The 21,436-nt window shown below is 31.1% G+C and overlaps 2 protein-coding genes across 3 annotated transcripts; both read right to left on the bottom strand.

Annotated features, from left to right (window-relative positions):
• Positions 1–8,422: 8,422 nt before the first annotated feature.
• Positions 8,423–12,422, bottom strand: LOC122297277 (NAC domain-containing protein 72-like). 2 transcript variants are annotated; one of them, XM_043107296.1, is made up of 4 exons: positions 11,831–12,422; positions 10,407–10,712; positions 8,918–9,580; positions 8,423–8,844 (listed from the first exon to the last, which is right to left on the bottom strand). In XM_043107296.1, the coding sequence occupies exons 1-3, from the start codon at positions 12,290–12,292 to the stop codon at positions 9,464–9,466; spliced, it is 885 nt and encodes a 294-aa protein (XP_042963230.1). In that variant the 5' UTR covers positions 12,293–12,422; the 3' UTR covers positions 8,423–8,844; positions 8,918–9,463. The 2 variants fall into 2 exon arrangements, with proteins under 2 accessions (XP_042963230.1, XP_042963229.1); XM_043107295.1 differs by having other exon boundaries at positions 8,423–8,836.
• A 7,037-nt stretch (positions 12,423–19,459) lies between these two features.
• Positions 19,460–21,088, bottom strand: LOC122297635 (uncharacterized acetyltransferase At3g50280-like). The gene has a single exon (XM_043107746.1). The coding sequence runs from the start codon at positions 21,049–21,051 to the stop codon at positions 19,558–19,560; it is 1,494 nt and encodes a 497-aa protein (XP_042963680.1). The 5' UTR covers positions 21,052–21,088; the 3' UTR covers positions 19,460–19,557.
• Between the last annotated feature and the right edge of the window lie 348 nt (positions 21,089–21,436).

Below are 21,436 nucleotides of genomic sequence, written 5' to 3'. Positions count from 1 at the left end.
CATCCTCCCTCCATTTGATCTTTGGATAATTGCTTATCTAACCCATTGCGTAACAGCTTATTTTTGAACTAATAAAAGGACCATAAGATAAGGGTAGTGATTCCTCCACCAAAGAGAATATTTAGAAGTTTTCCATTCTTTTGACAAATGAAGAAAATCAGACACCCTAAAGGGTTTTAGCCACGGAAGATACCACAGCTCAACCTATAAAATAATACCTTTTAGGTGCTCCAATCATGTCCCAAGTGGAAAACAAATTGCAATTAATTTGACTCTTGCATCACAAAAAATACCTAGCCACGAGTAAACATGGCAAGGTAGTGGGCTGTCTTGACAAAAAATAAAATCACTCAAACAAATGGGTGAGGTGGTTTCCAGTTAGAGAAATACAGATCTCTTAAAATTATCGTATCTAGTCGTATTAATATTAAACTTATTTAGATGAACAATCACTTAAAATATATCGCACCAACATGTATAACAATCACTTAAATTCTTTTCCTAAACGTTGGGTGAAATGATTGAATGAATGAATTTATTCTAAGAGAGCACAGCTCATGACCCCTCACCTTACATGCAATGCATGGATTGAGATCACCCACTTGTATCAATAGGTGGGTGAGCATCTAGGGACGGTGGAGGTTGTATCTATAAAAATGATCATTCACACATAAAAAGGGGTCATCACTAATTTAAAGCCACACACATACATGAAAAGGTGATGGAGAAAGGTTTAGTGCTAAAAGGGTTTACAATGTAACATTGTAATTACAGGCAGAATGATAAAAAGTTTTGGAGGGATCAAGATTGCCTTTTACCCACCACCACCACCACCACAGGTTGGTATCACAATGTTTCTAGACTCAAGTTTAATTTCCTTGCACATACTTCAAATAGCAAGACGATGAATGTTAAAAAAGGTTAGTCTTGATCCCATGGAATGAACATAGTAACCTAGAAAAAAATAAAATGAAAATGATTTGTATAGTTTTAAAGTGTGTAAGTCACGGGTTCTTATGTGCTACATTTAAAAAAGGTAGATAAATTTAAAAATTATATGAAAAGATTTATTTTTTAATAGTAGATTCTTTTTTAAAAATTAAAATGAAATGTGTAGAACTTGCGTATTCTAAAATTGTATTTAGTATTAACCAAATAAAATCCGAAAACTATACCTTTGCCATATCCCATAATGAGAAAAAGAATTAGAAAATAAACAGAACTTTAGAAAATAAAATAAAAATTAGCTAAGATTAAAAACATAAAATAAAATTGAAAAACAGTTAAAATATTCATATATAAACAGAAAAACAAGTTATAACCTAATATCAACTAAAAGTAGAATAACATACTTAAAAATAAAAACTAAGAAAGTAAATAAAACAAACAAGAAAATTATAACAACTATAATTTACAAAAAGAATTTGACAATTAAGAAACTACTTAGTAATTATACAAAACAAGGCATAGAATAGAATAAACTTTGAAAAGAAAATAAATTTAGAAAAATCTCAAAACAGGAAAGACCTGGAACTTGGTGTGAAAAACAACCAACAAGTGAGGACTTCTCCTCCTGCATGGCTGTGGGCTGGTTAATGTTTCGTTTTGATAATGAGAAGATTTATAAATAATAGTAAAATTATTTATTAATTATAGTAAAATAGTTTGAATTAAGATATCTATGTGATTTTAAAAAAAGAGAGAGAAAAAGTTGAATAAAAAATTATAAAGTTAAAATTTTGTTAAAATATAATTTTTATTTTGATATTTGAAAAAATTGAATTGTTTTTTTATGTTTTGTTTGAAACTTTGAGAAAGTTGTAACGATTAAATAATAATTAAATGAAAAAGTTAAAAATTTAAAATTAAAAAATATTTATATTTATAACGTTTAGATATATATTGAGATGAGATGAAATGAAAGTATCTTACTATTTAAATCAAGCCTAAAAGAGTTACCTTAATAGGTAATTATTAAAAATCTCTTTGCCACCGTACTTATAATGGAAGTTTTCTATTTACCCATACGGAGCCAACTTGCATGAGAGGATTTCCTTCTCATTAGGTCAAGTAGGAGGTCCATTTTTCTTCCATAGAATGGTCGTGAATCACCACACTAGCTATAGGTGGAGCGAACCTCCTTTCTTACCATGAGTTTATCGTAAATAAACTCAAGACAAAAATATACCCTGTGGGATCCTATCATCGAATGAAGGATACCTTCTCATCTTGCCCCCGCCCTGGCCCTGTCCATGAGGTGGTCGGCACGGCGGGAGTTGCCCTTTCCTCAATGGTGGTGAAGTCTCCCTCCATGGATGATTATCATTCATTATGGGTTGTTTTATATTTTTTGAGTTCTCATTTTTATTAAACTATTTTTGGTTGAATTATTTTTATTATAGCCATATAACCAACATTCAATGCAAAATGTCCAGAATTTGGATAAGAAAAGAATATATAACTTCCCAAAAAATTTTCATTTATTTGTTGAAAAAGACCATGGCCTTAAGAATTGACATTAAGCACGAGAAAAACAGGAAGGTAGACGAGTGGAGTGGAGTGCAGGCATGCAGAAAGGGTCCAGTTGTTGCAATATTCAATAAGAGGACAGGAAGTAGCATTTTCCATACAGGAAAGTAATTAAGAAATGCAGGTTTCTGTAATTGTGGCTTAAATTTCAAAGCTATGCACAGGAAACAGTGCAAGCTATCAAAAGTCCATTCAATGTTGGGAACATCACATTCATTGCTTTCTTAATTGCAATTACTGCTCTCACCAAACCCATCCTCTTGCGATTTTGTTTGGATGTCATTAGCATTTTTCATTGCCTGGAGTGGTCATGGTGTCATCATTGCAGAAAGGTAAAAGCCTCAACATCATCAGATTAAAGTTAGAGTAATTTCAATGATAGGTAAATAATAAAAAATAAAAAATAAAAAATTATTTATTAACCGTAGTAAACTGTTTATGAATAGCTCACTACTATTACATGCTTAAATTACCAAACACAGCCTAAATTTACATGCTTCTAACTTGCCAAAATGCAAATTTACTTTAGTCTTTAAGTGTACTATCCTCTTACCACTTGTATATTATTTTAGTGTATTTGAAATTTTTCTTATTTTTTTAAGATTTTTTTAACATTCAAGTTTCATTTAGTTACACAGTTAAAATAAAATAAAATATAATATTTTATTAAAAGTTAAATAAAATTTTATTATAATAAAATTTTTTAATATTAACTTTATTTTAGATTTTGAAAAAATTGAATTGTTTATTATTATTATTATTATTATTATTTTGATATCCATGAGTGTCTAGGCCAATTTATACGCATCTCAATTAATCTCACGGAACTCTAAAGTTAAAGACCAGGTAAACTTCTAGTGACCCTAAAAAGACTTGAACCGGTAACTATTGTGGAGCAAACCCAATGTCTAACCACCTGAGCTACCTCTTAGGATTTTGTTTACTATATTTTATGTGAAAATTTATGAAAATTGTAATAATTATATGAGATGAGATAGTTGGAGTTTGGATATCCAAACTTAAGAAATTTTTTGAAAAATATACAATTTCACTAATAATCGCTTTTTTAACTATTAAGTAAATGTAAATAATAATAATAATAATAATAATAATAATAATAATAATAATAATAATAAAAAGAGTAGGATAAAGTAATAAGCTTATCATTTTTCTTACTTTATTAGGTAATGCTTTGGGTTTTTTTTTTTTTTTTTTACAAGAACTGAATATATCTTTTAGCAATTTATCAACTATTTATATTTATTAAAACAATTACCATTTATTTAGGTAATCAAATTCTCTTTTGTCAATAAAAAATACTAAAGTAGATCAGTCATATAAGAAGATGGGCGAGATATATGAATTAGAACCTATAATATTTAATTACTGCTCATATAAATATTTTGTACAATATTAAATGGATAATAAATAATGTAAGACTCACTTGATATGTCTATCTCTTTCTGACTTAAAATTCTCAAATCCGAACAAAAATTTGAGAAGATTTTAGTCCAAAACATTTGAAATAAAAAGCTCTTAGCATTCTCATTGGAATAGTTAAACTCAAACCCAAGTTTTAACTAATATGACATGAATTTATCTTTACTTATTCCATTAACATCTAATTTTCAAATTGGATTATTTATATATTCTTTATATAATAATAAAATAATATTAATTTATTTTTTTAAAATTTAAAATTATTTAGTTTTATTATATTTTACCATTCTACTGATTATACGTTAATTAATAATAATATTATAGTCCTAAAAAAATTACTACAACCAAATCATAGTAGGAAGTAAAGAAGAAAATATTTTTTAATTCTTTTTGACGATATTATAGTAATTATCAAATTTGACTCGCAACACTAATTTACTTTAATAGAAAGCCATCTCCTTTTATATTTACATGATCCAATGCAACACATTTTAAGATTCTATTAACTAAATACTGTATTGAATTTACATTTGCATAATCCAACTAGAATCCTCTAAGTACACGAAATAAAACTTAAAATTAGGGTCAATAAACTCATAGTCTAACGATTGTTGTTTAGCAAAGCTATGGGACAATATTTGATGTGTCGTACAAGTGGACAAATGAGCTCACGTGTATTAATGTGTGTCACAAGCGTCGTTAGTGAAGGTTGTTTCTAGAAATTCCGACGCCTATAAGTCAATTGGTACGATCTATGTACTATTTATAGATGTATGGTGGCACTTTGCCCACTTGAATGGTTGAATTAGGTATAGATCTAACCATTTTTTTAACTTAAGTAAGAAAAATAGCAAACAAAATATAAAAAGGTTTACATGAAAAAGACATATGTTAACTTATTTATATTTAAACACATTTCAATAAAATTTATAAAATATTAATATTTATATATAAATTTAAATAATAAGAAATTATCTCAATATCCAAACAACAGCTTTAATATTAAAATTTCGTTTGGTTGCAAGATTCAGATAAGATTAATTCAATTCAATTTAATTTTAAGTTGAATCTAATATCTAAACATCAAACTGTCAAATTAATAAATTTATCTCAACTCAAAACTTCATTACAAGCGGAATTCATAACCTTTTTCAATTTTCTATAAATAATATTAAACTCATTTTAACATTCAAATACATTTTAACTCATTTTAGATGAAATTTATATAACTCATTCTATCTATTAAACTTATTATTATTTATAAATAACTTAATTCAGCCTAATATCTAAATGGAGACAAGGAAGAGCTTGACAAAGAAGCAATCAAAAGCAAAAATCACAAATGGACAAACAATCAACTCCAGAAAATCTAACCTGCAACGTAAAAAAAGGGGGAAGCCTGAAGAAAAATGTGTAGGGTTTGAAAAGCAGGTGCATCCATCTTGATCAGATCGGCAAGATTCGCGCAAATATTGGTGGGGGGTTTTGGGTTTCAAAGACGATCAAATCAGAAAACTACTACACCTTGTGAGAAATACAATTCCATCTGCACCCCCAACCAAACTAAGCGTTACAGATTTTAAAAGTAAGAGTAAAAAGAAAATTTGCATGACATCAATAACACAAAAAGATGCCTTTTTATGGCCAAATTTGAATGAATACATGGGTCCAACAATCCAAGCTAGCCGACGAAAGTAGAGGTCAATTCTACCATCAGGCATCTACATATTTAAATAAATACACTAATTTATTATTAATAGTCACATTCTTAATTATTAAAAATAAAATAAAATATATGAAGGGATAAAATCACGAAACATAGTAATATTTTCCAAAATTAAAAAAAAACTCTCCTTCCTCCAAAGTCCAAACCCCCGATGTATCCCAAATGCTGCTTTCATGGGTGAAACGTGAAACTTAATTAAAACAAGGTAGTAGATACATCGGTACCATCCTACACTAGAGATATAAAATGGGGTTACGTAGGTGACTAAACTTTCGGATCCTACCCTACCCCGCCTGCCCCTGTACCAATCACCCCCCAACTTTGACCTGATTAAACACATCTTCGACCTACATTTATTCCTAGGAGAAATGGTATTCATATTCAGCAATGATATTTAGAGTCATATATTTAAAAAACTATATATAATATTATTCTATGCCAAGACACTTTCAGGACACAATAGTAATTTGCTAATTGAAGAAAAGAAGGGCAACTTTAGCCAAAGCCTAAAATCCATTTAAAAGTTTGACAAGTTCAGTCGTCTTGCCACCCATAGTCAGACCGCTTTACCACAAAGAACAAAATGCACAAGGAAAAGTCCAAATCCATGAAAGATCTGGAAAATTCTTGTTCATAATTTTACAACCCAAACAGATATTTCTTACCACCCTGTAATAGAGCAGAGGAAACAGTCCCCTCGGCCTCTAAACTTGCATTGCTTTACATATGAAGTAGCATAATGACATAATCAACATCTTGAATCCGAAGCAATCGCTAGAAATCGGCTTTGAAAATAGACTCTTTTCTTCTTCTTTTTCAGATCTTCTTAGCCGTGGACTAAATTTGGGATGCCTAACAACAAGGTAGTTCAGGAAAAACTTGGATCGAATGCCCTCCATGTCCCAGCCTCCCAGGCAGGCCAACAGAGCACATAAACACCGAAGTTTGCTTCAGTACCCTCACCCTCTACAGCGAATAGGCTTCCACATCAAGCTTAACTTTTATGTTACACTATCTGCAAGGACTCAGCCACACTGGTCGTAGCATCTCGTCGATGTCGAGGCCATTTGGAAATAATTTTCTCATCTCTTTTAATTTAATCTCATTTTCTTCTCGAACATCACTTAAATACAAACACTTTCAAACTAATTATTAGGTGTAGTTTAGATAATGAGATAAAATGAAATAATTTTAAATAAAAATTAAATAAAATATTATTAAATTATTATTTTTTAATATTATTATTATTTTAAAATTTGAAAAAATTAAATTATTTATTATATATTGTGAATAAATTTGAAAAAGTTATAATAATAAGATGAGTTAAAACGAAACATTTTTACCATCCAAACAGAACCTTATAATTTTTGTTTACACAGATAAAATAAAATAAAAGTTAAATAAAATATTATTATAATATAATTTTTTAATATAATTTTTGTTTTGAGATTTGAAAAAGTTTAAATTGTTTATTATATTTTATGTAAAAATTTTAAAACAATTATAATGATTGAATGGAATGAGATGATTTGTATAACTAAACGAAGTCTAGGCACGCAACTCCTCCCAGTTGACCCTACCACGGAAGAATACAAACAAAACATTCCTACCCGATTCAATAACCAACAATCTTCCCCAATGGGCATCCTGCGCTTAATTATGTAGGACCTAAACCCTATCTCCCATCCCCCACCCCGCAAGGGAGACAGACGAAGAAAAAAACTAGTACTACTCTTGGTGGATGGTAGGATCCTATTTTGTAATACAACTCAATTCACCATCCACCCAAAAAATGATAAAACAATCTCACGATAAATTAGAACCAGAGCATTTGATCTATTATGACAGCAAACACAACAGCAGACGTAAGACCTCTGCCCCAATCTGCATAATGTAAGAGAAGGAAAATACATACAATACAAAGCCTTGCCCAAAACTAGACGATTTTATGGTTTACCTAGGTTCTAAGAAAGAATTTGAATGGGAAATGTTGATATGTAACAACATTCCGAGTGATCAAATAAGGGAAGTCTTGAGAGTTTCAAAATGACTGGTGGTTAGTAGCTACACCAAGAAATGACTCCATCAAATTTCCCTACCAATTCAACCAGCTTATAAGCCAAATATTTACACTTTGCTTCCCTGTAAAAAGAGGCATCTAAACACCATCCAAGGAAAATTCAAATATGATCTCACAAAGAAAATACCATTCACAGCGGAATGGTTCGGAAATTTCCTTCCTTGTAAAAGACAATATAATTAAAATCGAACTTGAACAAAACAGCAAGAACTGTATTATCAATTGCAAAATGAAAAAAATCAACAAATAGGGTCAAGCATTAAGCTTGCAACTACTATCATTTGAAAGTTTGTTAAATTTCAGTCGACAACAGCACTAAGAGAACATACAGATCAAGGAATAAAACTGCACAAAATTCAAAACAAGATTTAACTTTTACAAACTTTCACATTCTCCTAAAGATAATGCTCCTCAACCATCACATAAATTGAAAACTTTTTCCATTTAACTCTTGTTGGTTCAGTAACAACAAATCAAATCATGCGTACTCGGGTATTTCTAAGCTTAACATGTTCAATTATGTGATAAAGAAAGAGATAATATAATACCAATTTATAATTACACATTTTCCATAGCACATAAAATTTCATAAGGACCTCCACAGAAAGCCATGCAAGAAACTGGAGTTCGTACACTACAAAGCACAATTCAAGCGATTAACACCCCCATCAATATGTCAAAATATTTTTAAAAAATCCAGAATTTTATAGCGCTAACTCTGACAATTAAAGTTACAAAACATAAAAAGAGGGAAAAGGAAAAGATGCCTTGCTGAGAAAGGCTTTGGAGAGGTTACTCATTAATATGAAAAACAAAGATAAGGCTCGGATAGGTGGTGGAAAATTAAAGTTTGCCACCATTGCAAATGATAAAAAGCAACCTCCATTATCAAGGGAACAACAGCAGCATTATCAAGTCAGGTGACGCGGTTGACACTCATATAACTTACTTCAAACTTACCCTTCTTAAGCATAATGTCTTTCAGTACTCCACTGGAGAAAACGTTTTTTGATAAGGACTCCACTGGAGAAAACTGCCTTCTATCAGGAACAAGAACAAATCTGCAAGACTAAAGAAAAGTTGATGAATGTTTATTTAAATGAAATTGGAAAGATAATTGCAAATAATAACATGGTAGCTACCTTCAAAGGCCACATCTTCCCGCAGTGAAATTTGCCTCAACTTCAAATTTGACGTACAATAACGTACTAACTTAACTTACTAACTACCTTAAAAGGCCAAGTGATCCTGCCATGAAATGTATGCCTCAACTTCAAAGTTGATGTCAATAACATACTAACTGCCTTAAAGGCCAAGTCATCCTGCTGTGAAATATATGCCTCAACTTCAAAGTTGACTCCAATAACATACTAAATATCTTAGAAATGGCCAAGTCATCCTGCCGTGAAATATGCCTGAACTTCAAAGTTGACGTACAAAACATACTAACTACCTTTAAAGGCCACATCATCCTGCCGTGTCATATCTCCCAACTTCAATGTTGAAGTACAATTTTCTAATTTATAGTTACTCAAATGGTTTTCTAATATTTAAACCTTCTCATCTTGTAAGGAGTATATAAACCCATTCCTGAAACAATTGTTTCCAGCAATAGCCTGAGCATTCCATTAACTCTTCGCATATCTTTCTAATCAGCTGCTTCAATGCCAAATGAATCAATTACAGACTTACGGCACAAGATCGGCTAACTCAATGAAATCTTCCTCTAAAATGGAACATACTTGCTGGTCAGTCAGACCTTCAAAACACTCTGAACTACTTCCAGGAGGCATGGATGAGCTCATCTGCAAGAAGGCCACAACAAATCTTATACATATCTTATAACTAACTTGAAAGGAAATACACTTATTATTTCTGGATGTCGACTATACATGCCAAAAAAATACATAATAAATCTTATACATATCTTATATATACCTACACTATAATTCTTCCACTACAAAGTAGAAGTCTCAGATAACCTTAGAAGTATATGTTTTGCTCACTCTTGCAGTAAGATCCACTAAAATATTTAAAGGTAAAAAGTGCCAAAAAAAATAAATAAATAAGAGGTGGATTGAGTAAAATGTCTTAAAGGTTTTCAAAATCACTGTTCTAAAATGCTTAAAAAAAAAAACAGAAAGACAGACCCATGATGTTGCATCTATCTGTGGAAAGATACAGTTGACTAAACTTTGCTTTTGTCCCGCAAGCATCCCACACATATCAGCAGCATGTGTGGTGGTACGAGAAGCTATGCCTATCATCATGCTAAAATAGCTAATAAAATATTACAGGTATTTAGGCAAAATTTTAAGCTATTTAAAACTGTATGTTACTTTTATTTATGAATGAACTTGCAGATTATTGCTTTGTGGTAGACGTACTTCGTCAAAGGAAAAAACAGTGAGAAATGTTTTGTATAAGAATCTTATATCATCTTGCAATAAACATGGCTGACCCTAAATAATATAATGTTAGAGCAAAAATGTGCTGCAGATGAACATAGAATCCAGCATAGATACCAAACGGGCATGCAAAGCATATAGCGAAATAAAATGACTCATACTGAAGATGTATTCTTTTCCATGCATGAGCACAAGAGAGATGTTTACTGTTTAGATATGTTACCTGCTCTCTGGGCTGCGCCCTCGAAGGAAGTGGAAAGCTGTCAACAGAAACCGGCCCAGGCATGACCTGATCATCTAGCTCACTAACTGATCGCATTGGATATTTTGGTATCTCTTGGTTCCTGTTAACATGGTTGTCATCATGCATTTTAGGTTCAAGAGTATAAGGTGTAAGATATCCGTCGTGCTGAATTCCAATGTGACGCACTGCCGAAACACTCTCCTCAGCACAAGAGCTTAAGCCATTTTCTGATATCCTATTTCCAGCACGAGATTGGGCAAATACTCGACAAAGGACAAAAGGGGCCTGCAGATGGATAAATAGTTAAGGTGTTATGAAGGAAACATAAGAGCACCTAATAACACTGACCAACGCTGCCTACCTTGATCTCCAAAACCCAATCTAGAATGAAAAAGAACCATTAACTCACTGAGTACTTGAATATCATCATAGAAAACTTGAAGGAAACAATGCCTCATTGATTGGCGAAAAGTGCCATAAGTGTGTTGATCAGCATAAGATACAATGCCTCATGTCATCTAGGGGTAGAAATGCTGTCACTTGAATACTAGAACATGATATCTATCTGGGGTGATGTATGGAATATATGACAACGGTGGAGTGTTGAGTATTTCTGTTGATTGGCCACGTTATTTAGGCTTGAGTTGGCCATCCAATTGCACTGACTTGAATTATCAGGAGGATGCATGATATATATTATATAAAAAAGACAGGCAATCAAACCTATTTCTTTATTCAATAGAAGCTCAAAGAGATGAATATGGACCCAAGTAGGTTTGATTACGCTTACATCTATTCTCAAGCCTAACAGAAATGTAATGACGTTAAGGATCCATATGTTTACTTGGTATTTACTTTCTTTTTTGATAAGTCAGTCTATTTTGTTAAGAACGCAAAGGGCCGCTACCCAAGTACGTAGAGTGTATACAGGAGGTGCACCTAAGTACAAAGCATGGTAAACAGAAAAAAAAATCTAAATAAGATATACATTTCATTTCAACACTCATGGATCTTTCCAGAATCAACTAGAAAGAAATAACATTTGATCAAAACTTGAATTGCACTCATTAATCATACTAAACCTAAATTCCTTGTTTACCGACCAAAAGAAAAAATCATACTAAACCAAAATTATAGATGGAAACGTAAAAGCAACCATCCTTTATTTCTTCGAAGTTAAAGTACCCACAATTAATAAACAATAAATACTACCAATTTCCAAAAGAAGCCTAAAAATTCAATAACCAATTCATACCTAGACATGAAAACAAAGAAGCAAACATCATTCGTTCATTCGCATCAAAAATTTTCCACCCAAAATACGAAAAAAAAAAAAAAGCGATAGAATTAAAGAAAATTGAAATTACACATCTTAGTAAGCAATGAGAACATTCCTAAAGTACCTTAAGATGATCAATTAGCGCATACTCGTGCATGACCCAATCGGTCCTCGTCGCGGTCTTCGGAAAATTCCCCAGATAAAATATGAACCTCGATCTGGTCCCGACAACCACTTTCCCTCCAGGGCCCACCACGTTCCTCACCATTCCCCTTTTCCAGAACCCACTCTTCGTCTTCCGCCTCCCCCCTCTGCTCTCCTTGACATTCCTCGCCGCGAAACAATACCAGTGCCTTTGCCTCGCCCCCAAACCGTAAAAAAAGCACGCCTCGTCAGGTAGATCGAACGGGTCGTACTTGTAGAGTTCCAGCTCTCTGATCAAATCGTAACCCTTGCAACCGCCATCATCGTCGCCGTTGTTCTTGTCGGTTAGGTAGTAGCAGAGCAGCTGTTGCTGCGAGGGGTTGAAACCGCAACCAGGGTGTTGCAAGAAAGACATCGCTCCGGGGTTTTGAGGATCACCCATTGGATTGCGTAGCAGGAATCGAAACGAGAGGGTTGAAGAGGTTTTTGTACATGGCAATGCCACATAGAACGCGTGCGGCCCAAGCTACTCGGACGAGTGTGTGTAGTCCCCGCGCGCGCAATAGCGTGGAATTGAGTTGAGTGTTAAGATCACTTGAGAAATCATTAGTCATTTATTATCGGATAATGTTATTTTTTTCTTATATAAATAATATTTTTTCATAAATAAATATAAAATATTTATGTAAAATAAATACAAAACCCATTTGTGCTATTTTGGAAAATGTTATCTGTTGGCTCTTGCTGAAAGTTATCGACAAAATATTTTATTTTTTTATTATTTTTTAACTGATTAAATTAATTTTTTTAATAATATTGTAATTTTTTTTATTTTTTTAAAAATATTAAAAAATATTAAAAATATATAAAAACAAATAGCGAGACTATTTACCTTTATCCTTATAGCCACACTATTTTCCTTTTGAAAATATAGAAAATACTCGTATGATCATAGTTTCTAAAGCATGATAAAAGTCACAATATTACGAGAATTCATAATATTGTACTTTGTAAAAGAGAAAAAATAGTCATGATAAAAATTAAGATCTTTTGTAAAATAATGCTTTATAAAACATGAGAAAGAGTAAATAGTTCAAAAAAATACTCAAAAAACAACTTAGTGTGCTTTTTTATTTTTAATTTTAAAAAATCTTTTAATCTATGTTGTTTTTGTTATCATGAGCATGGAGAGATTCATTTCAATTATATATATATTGAAAATACTTAAAAATATGGAAACATGGGAGGATACTTCAAATTAATATAAATGAGGATATTTCAAATTATTGAAAGAATAAAAAAATATTTAAATTAAGTGGAAATAGAATTAATAGACAAATTGACATAAAATACATTTCAAAATTTCAAAATTAATTAGTATAAATTTTTTTTTCTCTGGTTAGCTATTTCAAATAGGAATTTACATATGTCATTGGAAATGTAAGGTGTCTACTTGTTTTTATTATATTTTTTTTAAAGTGCTACTAATAAAAAAAAATTACCACTAGTGAATTTATCCAACGGATACGTTAGATCTACTTTACAATTAATAATATTATAATCTGAAGTATCACATCAAGTTATGTTAGTTTGTGAGTATACTTTTATATGTACCATCTTTGTAGCTAAAGCCAACATTTCTCCTTAAAAGAAAAATAAATAAATAAAGAATTTTTTAGAACACTTTGAACTGCAAGCTCTCCACAACAACCATGCTTAGGACCATTCTTCTGATCTCGTGACTCTGATATGCCTATTCACTACAAGAAATTTAATTTTTAGGGACAAAATTTGTTAAGGATGAAATAAATTTTGTCCCTAAAAATACTTTTCAGAGATGAAATTTAAATTTCGTCTCAAAACATGGAGAATCTTATAAATCCATTTGAACTAATACATATTAGTTTGAACCGAAAATTCTGGGACGAATTAGATCGTCTCCAAAAATCTAAACCGTTTGAACTAATAAAATTTAATTCGAACAGATAATTAATCTATTCAAATGCAAAATAATTGGTTCGAATGAATATTACCTTGTTCAAACGGTATTATTTAATTGAAAAGATATATTGTTAAAATTGTAATAATACATATTTTTTATATTAATTTTTTATCATTTTCAAAGTAAATAAAAATGTCTATATATTATATATTATGATTAACAATGAATTAAAATATTTACGAATTCATAAATTAATTTTATGTAATTAATTAAAAAATATTTTAGTTAAATAAATATTACTTTAAAGATAATGTCATTTTTTCAATTATCGTGAACATTAAGTATAATGAGAAGAAAATATAGTTAACAATAAAGAGGCTAGCAAATACAAAAAATAAAAACTATACATTAATTACATCCCAAAAAGAGTTAAAAGTTCTATACAACATAAAAAAAGTAAAATAATAACTAATAATATCTATTTATTAAGTAAATCAAAATCCTCCTGTAAGGTATGTAAGCGTCCTTCCAGGTACTTAAACTTTTCATGATGCGCTGAATGAAATCCCTCAATATAAATAACAATAAGGGCTGCGAAATATCATATTTAGTTCGAATGATTAAAATTCAATTCGAATGGCCGAAAATTTCATTTGAATGACGTTAAAGTCCATTCGAATGGAATTTAAAGTCATTCGAATGAACTTTTATTTCATTTGAATGCCAATAAATTCCATTCGAATGGCCTTGAATTTCATTCGAATGGAATTTAGGCTCATTCGAACGAAACTGAGCCAAATAGACATGGCTGAGTCAACTTAGTCTCGAATCTACAAACTAATTTTTCACCATAATTCAAGATTTTAATCGGTAGAAATGATTTAGGAGTAAAGCTCCATCATTTCTACCGATTACTTTTGTGTCATTTGGCCCCAAAACAACAAAATTGGGCTGGAGAAGAAACTGTATCGCAGCATATATAACATAATTTCGTTCGAACGAAAATGGTATAAGTTTGAATGGAAAGGGTATAAGTTCGAGTAAATTATATAATAATTCATAAAAAAATATATATAAGTACAAGAGGTAAAATAATACATTTTATATTACTAATACTAGTATACAATACTAATATTAGTACTAATAAAATATTTCTGGACTAGTATATATATAATATATATTAGATATCTATATTATATAATATAGAGTATTTAATTAGTTACTTATATATATTGTAAGTAACTGATATATATATAATAGTATATATATTATGCATTAGATGAGTATAAAATAGTATTGTATAAAGCATTGCATTATAAAGTAATATACTAAGTATATAGTAAAACATTGTATTAAATATAAGTATAAAATGCATATATCTAATATATTTAGTTTGTATATTAGTAATAAACCAAGTACTTAGAATATATTATAAAGTATTATAGTACTAATAGTTTTCATATATTTATGCTATCTATACTATAATATCACTTAGTATTATACTATTAGTGATACTTAGTATTATACTTATAGTGATACTAATTATAAGTATAACACTATTAGTGATACTAAATAAAATATTATACTATTAGTAATATTTAATATTATAGATTGGTAAAAAACTTAGTATTATGTTATTAGTGACACTTAGTATTATATAGTGTATATAATTTTTACATATACTAATAATAATATTGAAAATATTATACACTACTTATATATTTCTATTATCTGTTAAACGAATATAAAAGAGTTCGAATAGAGATAAAGTATGTTCAAACGATTTTTTTTTTGTTTGGAGGGAAAATTCGCGCCAAATTATCGGTATATGCTGGAGAACATTCCATTTTTTTGTTCGAACGTTTATATTATTAGTTCGAACGGGAAAATATCGTAGGAAAAATTGGCGGTTTTTTGAATTTTCACGTTCGAACTACTAAAAAATTCGTTCAAATGTAAATTCACATATTGTTAACCTGATCATTTTATTTCATTTTCACTCGGATTGAAATTTGAGAGAGTGAGAGAGAGCGTGATAGAGGCTTTAAGAGAATGTTGTGGAGATAGAGAGCTTGAAAGAAGTGAGAGAGAAGAGATTCTTGAGAGAGAAGAGACAAAGACAATAGATAATATGTTTTTTTTGTTGTTGTTATTTTTCATTTCGATTTTTGTTTACAAATATCTTGATATTTGTTGCATTTATTTGTTGGGATAGAACAACTGTTTAATGTGTTTTATGCATATGTATTGTGGATTGATATTTTTATTAAATTGCAAAAATTAGAGGTAAGTTTTTATAGTTTTCTAAGTTATTTAATAATCATATCTAGGGATAATCATATAGTTTTCAACGTATTATATTGAAATATGCTGTAGTGTATGTGAAAATTGTGTTTTGTGGTTCAGTTTTTTGCTCTGTTTCGTGAATGGTTTCTGGCTTGGTCTTATTCGAGCACTCTGAATACCGTTTGAATTGAATTTTATCTGTTCGAACGTAATCTAACTCGACCAGAATTCCATTCGAACAGTTTGAATGCTTGTTCGAACGGTACCAATTACTTATATATTTATAATGTAATTATAAAATGTAATTATAATGTATAATTGTAAATATTTAAGTACTGTAATTAAATAAATTAATACTCTAAATATTCTTATAAAATATTTAATTAAGTAATTATAATGAATTATTGAAAATATTTAAGTACTCTAATTAAATATATTAATTAGTTAAAATATAATTATAAAATAATTAATTAAAAAATTATAATTAAATATTTGAAAATATTTAAGTACTCTAATTAAATATATTAATTAGTTAAAATATAATTATAAAATAATTAATTAAAAAATTATAATTAAATATTTAAAAATATTTAAGTACTCTAATTAAGATGATTAACATGATGGAATATACTTATACAATATTTAATTAAATAATTATAATGTATAATTAAAAATATTTAAGTATTCTAATTAAATAGATTAATACTCCATTTTATACATTTATTATAATTTCAAACATATATGCCTCCTAAACGCAAAAGAACACGTGAGCCATCCCCACCACTTATTAACTCCCCGTGTGATTCACCTGTCAACAATGGTGGGCCAACATCATCAGAACCGGAATAAGGTATTTTATCAATATATATCTTTTAAATAAAATAATTTAATTAAAATATATGTTTTAATTTTTGTATATATAGCTATTGTAAACCAGCGCCGAGTTAGAGGCATTATGAGATGTGTCTGCATAGAGAAAGTAAGGAAAGTGGGTAAATATATTTTTGTAAGTTTAACTTTATTAATTCTATTGTCTAAATATATTTTTGTTACCTATACTAATTTTAATGTTTTTCTTTTTGTAAGACATGATGATATCTCTTAAAGATACTGCTGCGAATCCATCTTATGAATCATATGTCAACGATGTTCAAATCTTTTCTCAAGTTCTTGGATCACGTTCTGGATATTTGAGGGGATTAAGAAGTTGCGTGAAGCCATCCTCAACATCGTCATCATCTTCTAAAGTAAGATCGAATGATGACAAGACTAAGAGGTTAGAGGAAGCTGCACTTGAGATAGAACGATTGAGGTTGAAGGAAAAAGAGTTGCTGACCCGATTGGATCAAGCAGCAGATTTAGAGGCAAGATTAGAATATATGCTACAATTAAATAATCAAAAAATGTTTGAACAATTCCCGTCAATGATGTCCCAAAACCCTATGCCACCACTACCACCACAATCATAATTCATTTAATTTTTTTAATTGTCTTTATTTATGATGTTTGTAAACATTTGAATAATTAATGTATATAGATTACAATTTGTATTATTATGTTCTTTTTAATTAAATTTCATTTTATTTGATCAATACCGTTCGAACTTCAAATAACCCATTCGAATGGTAAATTATCATTTATGTATACATTCGAGCAAAAACATATCCATTCGAACAAAAAAAAACCCATTTGAACGTATCGAAAAATACAATCCATGCATTCGTTCGAACAATTAAATACTTATTCGAATAATGTTATTTTTCAAAACTCTGTTCAAACAAAAGATTTTCGTAATAGATTGTCTATTTGAATAGTTAATATTTTAGTTCGAACAAAAGTCACTTAAAATGTGTTGGTTCGAACGGCCTTAGTCAGATATGGTTATTGGTTCGAGTTAACATTTTATGTTGTTCGAACAGAAATTTTTTCATTCGAACTTTATTCTGAGACGACATTTTTTTGTCTAAAAAAATTTTCTATTCAAATGGTTTCTACTGGTTCCGCCCAATTTTGTCCCTAAAAGTACTTTTTGTCTCCGAAAAGTTTCTGAGATGGACTTTCTGAGACAAAATAGAGATAAAAAATTTTTATCTCCAAAAACTTCTAGGGACAAAATTCGGATTTTTTGAGACAAAATTTTTTTGTCTAAAAAAACCAATTCTCTTGTAGTGATTATCGGTTGCAAAGGTTTTCATGATCGAAGTCCCTTATCACTTACATCTATTAGCAACCCAAAGACTTATCTATCATAGTCTTTTCTCATGTTCAAATCAATGATTTGCTAAATATTACTTCACCAACTTTCTCGATATGGCCTTGTTTGATTGTTAAACTCAACCAAAATTAACTCAATTTATTTTAATTTTAAACTGAATCTGACATCCAAACACCCAACTCTTAAATTATTAAATTTATCTCAACTCAAATCCTCTTTATACATGGGACCCACAACCTTTTTCAATTCAACATCTCTTTATACGGAGAATCCACAATCCTTTTTAATTTTTTATAAATATCTCTAAACTCATATTAATATCCAAATATATCTAAACTTATCTTAGATGTGCTCTACATAACTCACTCTACTAACGCAACTTACTACTATTCATAAAAAATTTAACACAACTCAATTCAACATCCAAACGTAACAAATGTACATCTTAATATCATGTACAACATTACTGACCCATTTCACGCATTTTAATATTCATATCCACCGCTGGTGGTCTCATATATTTGTCTCAAGCTCAATGAGTTCAAAATACATTAGAGAGCGTTGGCACGCAAGAAATGAGTAACGTTCATCATCCAAACTTGCATGTGATCAAGTACTAGAGGAAAACATACAAGTTAAGAGAGTTATGAACCTAAATTAAGTACCAGATAAAAGACAGAAATAATGTTTACACGGGCTAAACACGGGGAAATGCAAAAAATAAAATTGCACTGTTAATTGAATAAGAAAAGTGTTATATATAATACAAAGAGATTCCACAAAAATAAGTCTATAAATTGATATGATTTTATACCATTTATTAGATTTTTTTTATAATAAAAATAGATTTTCAAATTTATTTTTACAAGATGTCTTCATGGTTAAAACATTTTTCATTGAATATCACAATAAACAGTGCCATTTTCTTGCCTTTCATGTGGTTATATGTAGCTAATAAAAAAAATATATCTAATGAGATATTATTGGTAGTGATATTTGAATAAGTAACGCTGGGCATAAATTCGAAAAGTACAAGTCATGTACAAGCCTCTTGTAAAAAGAGTGGATTCTGATTTTGTAAAATAGGCTTAAATTAACTGGCAAGGTTTTCAATTTCCTTTGAGATGAAACTGTAGCAATATATATATATATATATATTCAAGCAAGAAGATACAATACTTTGTTTTTCATGATTTGCTTTCTTTCCCACTGGATGAATATTGAAGGATCCTCAAAAGGGTTAGAGCTTCGCAAACGAATGCAGCTAATCATGAGACACAGAGACGGCATCCATGAACTCAAAATTCGATTCGAGAGCACTCATTGTCTCTGGCGCAAGGCACACCTCGAAATCTATGCTTCCCCCACCTTCATGATTTGCTGGGTATGATGACACTTTCCCATCAAACTTGTTTCCATTCCCACCTCTTATTGCCACTGCTTTCCCCATTCCAAACTCGGTCCCATACATGTTGAATCTGGATGAACTCCCAATCAGTAAACTGTATCGATCAAAATACTGAGAAAGTTGTGAAACAGTAGGAGACTGCAGCCAGTTTTGAAGCCACCCTCGAAGCACCTTGTCGGTGTGGTTATTCACGGCCTGGTGTAGCTGCCACGCCGCCCACCCATGATTGCCTTGAAGCAATTCGCCTGCCGTGGCTACGCCGGCCACTATATGAATCGAGTTCCCGAAGTAGTCCTGAGACCAGGGCGGATCCATTCTTGATCTGTTGTTAATCATCAGCTTGCAGCTTGTTATCTGATCTTGTGGAAGACGGCGTGCACGAGTTATGCACCTCCAGACAAGAGCCGACAAGGACTGGAAGGAAGAGATGTTTTCGGATTTGCACTCAGCGTTGACTTTTGCTTTGAGTTTGGCTATTGATTCTGTTGAGAAATGGAAAATTCTCTCTCTGAGTTCTGGGGCTTGATATCTGCTGATGAACTCATCTTGGTGGGTGAAAGGGAGGTTGATGATTGGACCATAACCATCAGGAAACCATCGTTTATGGATTGGGGGCCGTGAAATCGAAATATCATCATCAGCCTGAAATATCTCAGACCAGGTGTTCAAAAAGTGCCAGAAAGAGTTTCCATCAGCAATGGAATGGTTCATGGAACACCCTATAAAGATGCCATCTTTTAGCTCTGTCACTTGAATAGAAAGCAAAGGCAAGGTATGGCCATCAAAGTTGACAGCTGTATCATGGTCAAAAAAAGATTGAACAGTGGATGGCACATCAATGGGTGAAAGAATGTCAGATACTTTCAAATCTACTGCTGCATGGATGAATTTAGCTCCAGGGCTGTTGTTGCAGTCGACGAAAATCAAGCACGAAGGCTGGCTTTCATTCATTTCTGTTACAAGGCGGCCGGAAAGTGGGTAGAAATGGACAAGGGCGAGGGAGAGGGAGCGCTTAAGCCTGTTCAAGACAGTTTTGAGGAAATCTTCTCTGCCATCTGCTGCCGGAGGCTTTCTGAAGAGAAGTCCCCTTTGGATGTAGTGTGCAGAAAGCATGGTGAGATCCCATGGCGCCAGGTACAAGGGCTGCTTCGACTCATCTGAATCATACTTTGGTTTGATAAAGAACTCCGAGATCCGTTGAACTTTGGGTTCAACCTCCTGAGTAGTATGTCCTTTTGTATAACTCCTCTGGTTTATGCAGTTGAAGAAATGCAGATTTCTGGGTAAAAAGCGGTGACCATGACTTGAATATTGCTTCAGAAGCTGGATGGGTAAGAATCGATGCTTCATGGCAAACACGTAAAAGCAGTACTAAGCCTTTGCTCGATCGTCTTCTCAAATATTATTGCTTAAACTCTCATCGGAGCTGCCATTTATATCCTTTTAATTAGTTTCTCATAAATAAATGCAACAGCGTTAATGCATGTCACTAATCTTCCGGTACACCATCAAAGAATATTATATATTATTTCATCCAAATATTAAAGTAGTAGAAAAAAACCCATAGTTATGATTTTAACACATTATTATATTGACTAATGTTATCACGTCTCTTAATTTATATACCATTCATTTTGTCCCCTTACATTACGGTGTTGTGGTACCATGCTGTTTATTAAAAAATTTTAAAAAATATAGCATCAAGTTAAAAGATTTTGTCACACCATGTGACGAT

This window comes from Carya illinoinensis, chromosome 15, assembly GCF_018687715.1.
Source record: "Carya illinoinensis cultivar Pawnee chromosome 15, C.illinoinensisPawnee_v1, whole genome shotgun sequence".
NCBI classification, from domain to species: domain Eukaryota; kingdom Viridiplantae; phylum Streptophyta; class Magnoliopsida; order Fagales; family Juglandaceae; genus Carya; species Carya illinoinensis.
Note: the sequence above shows the minus strand (reverse complement) of the source record. Positions and strands in the feature narration are given on the sequence as shown.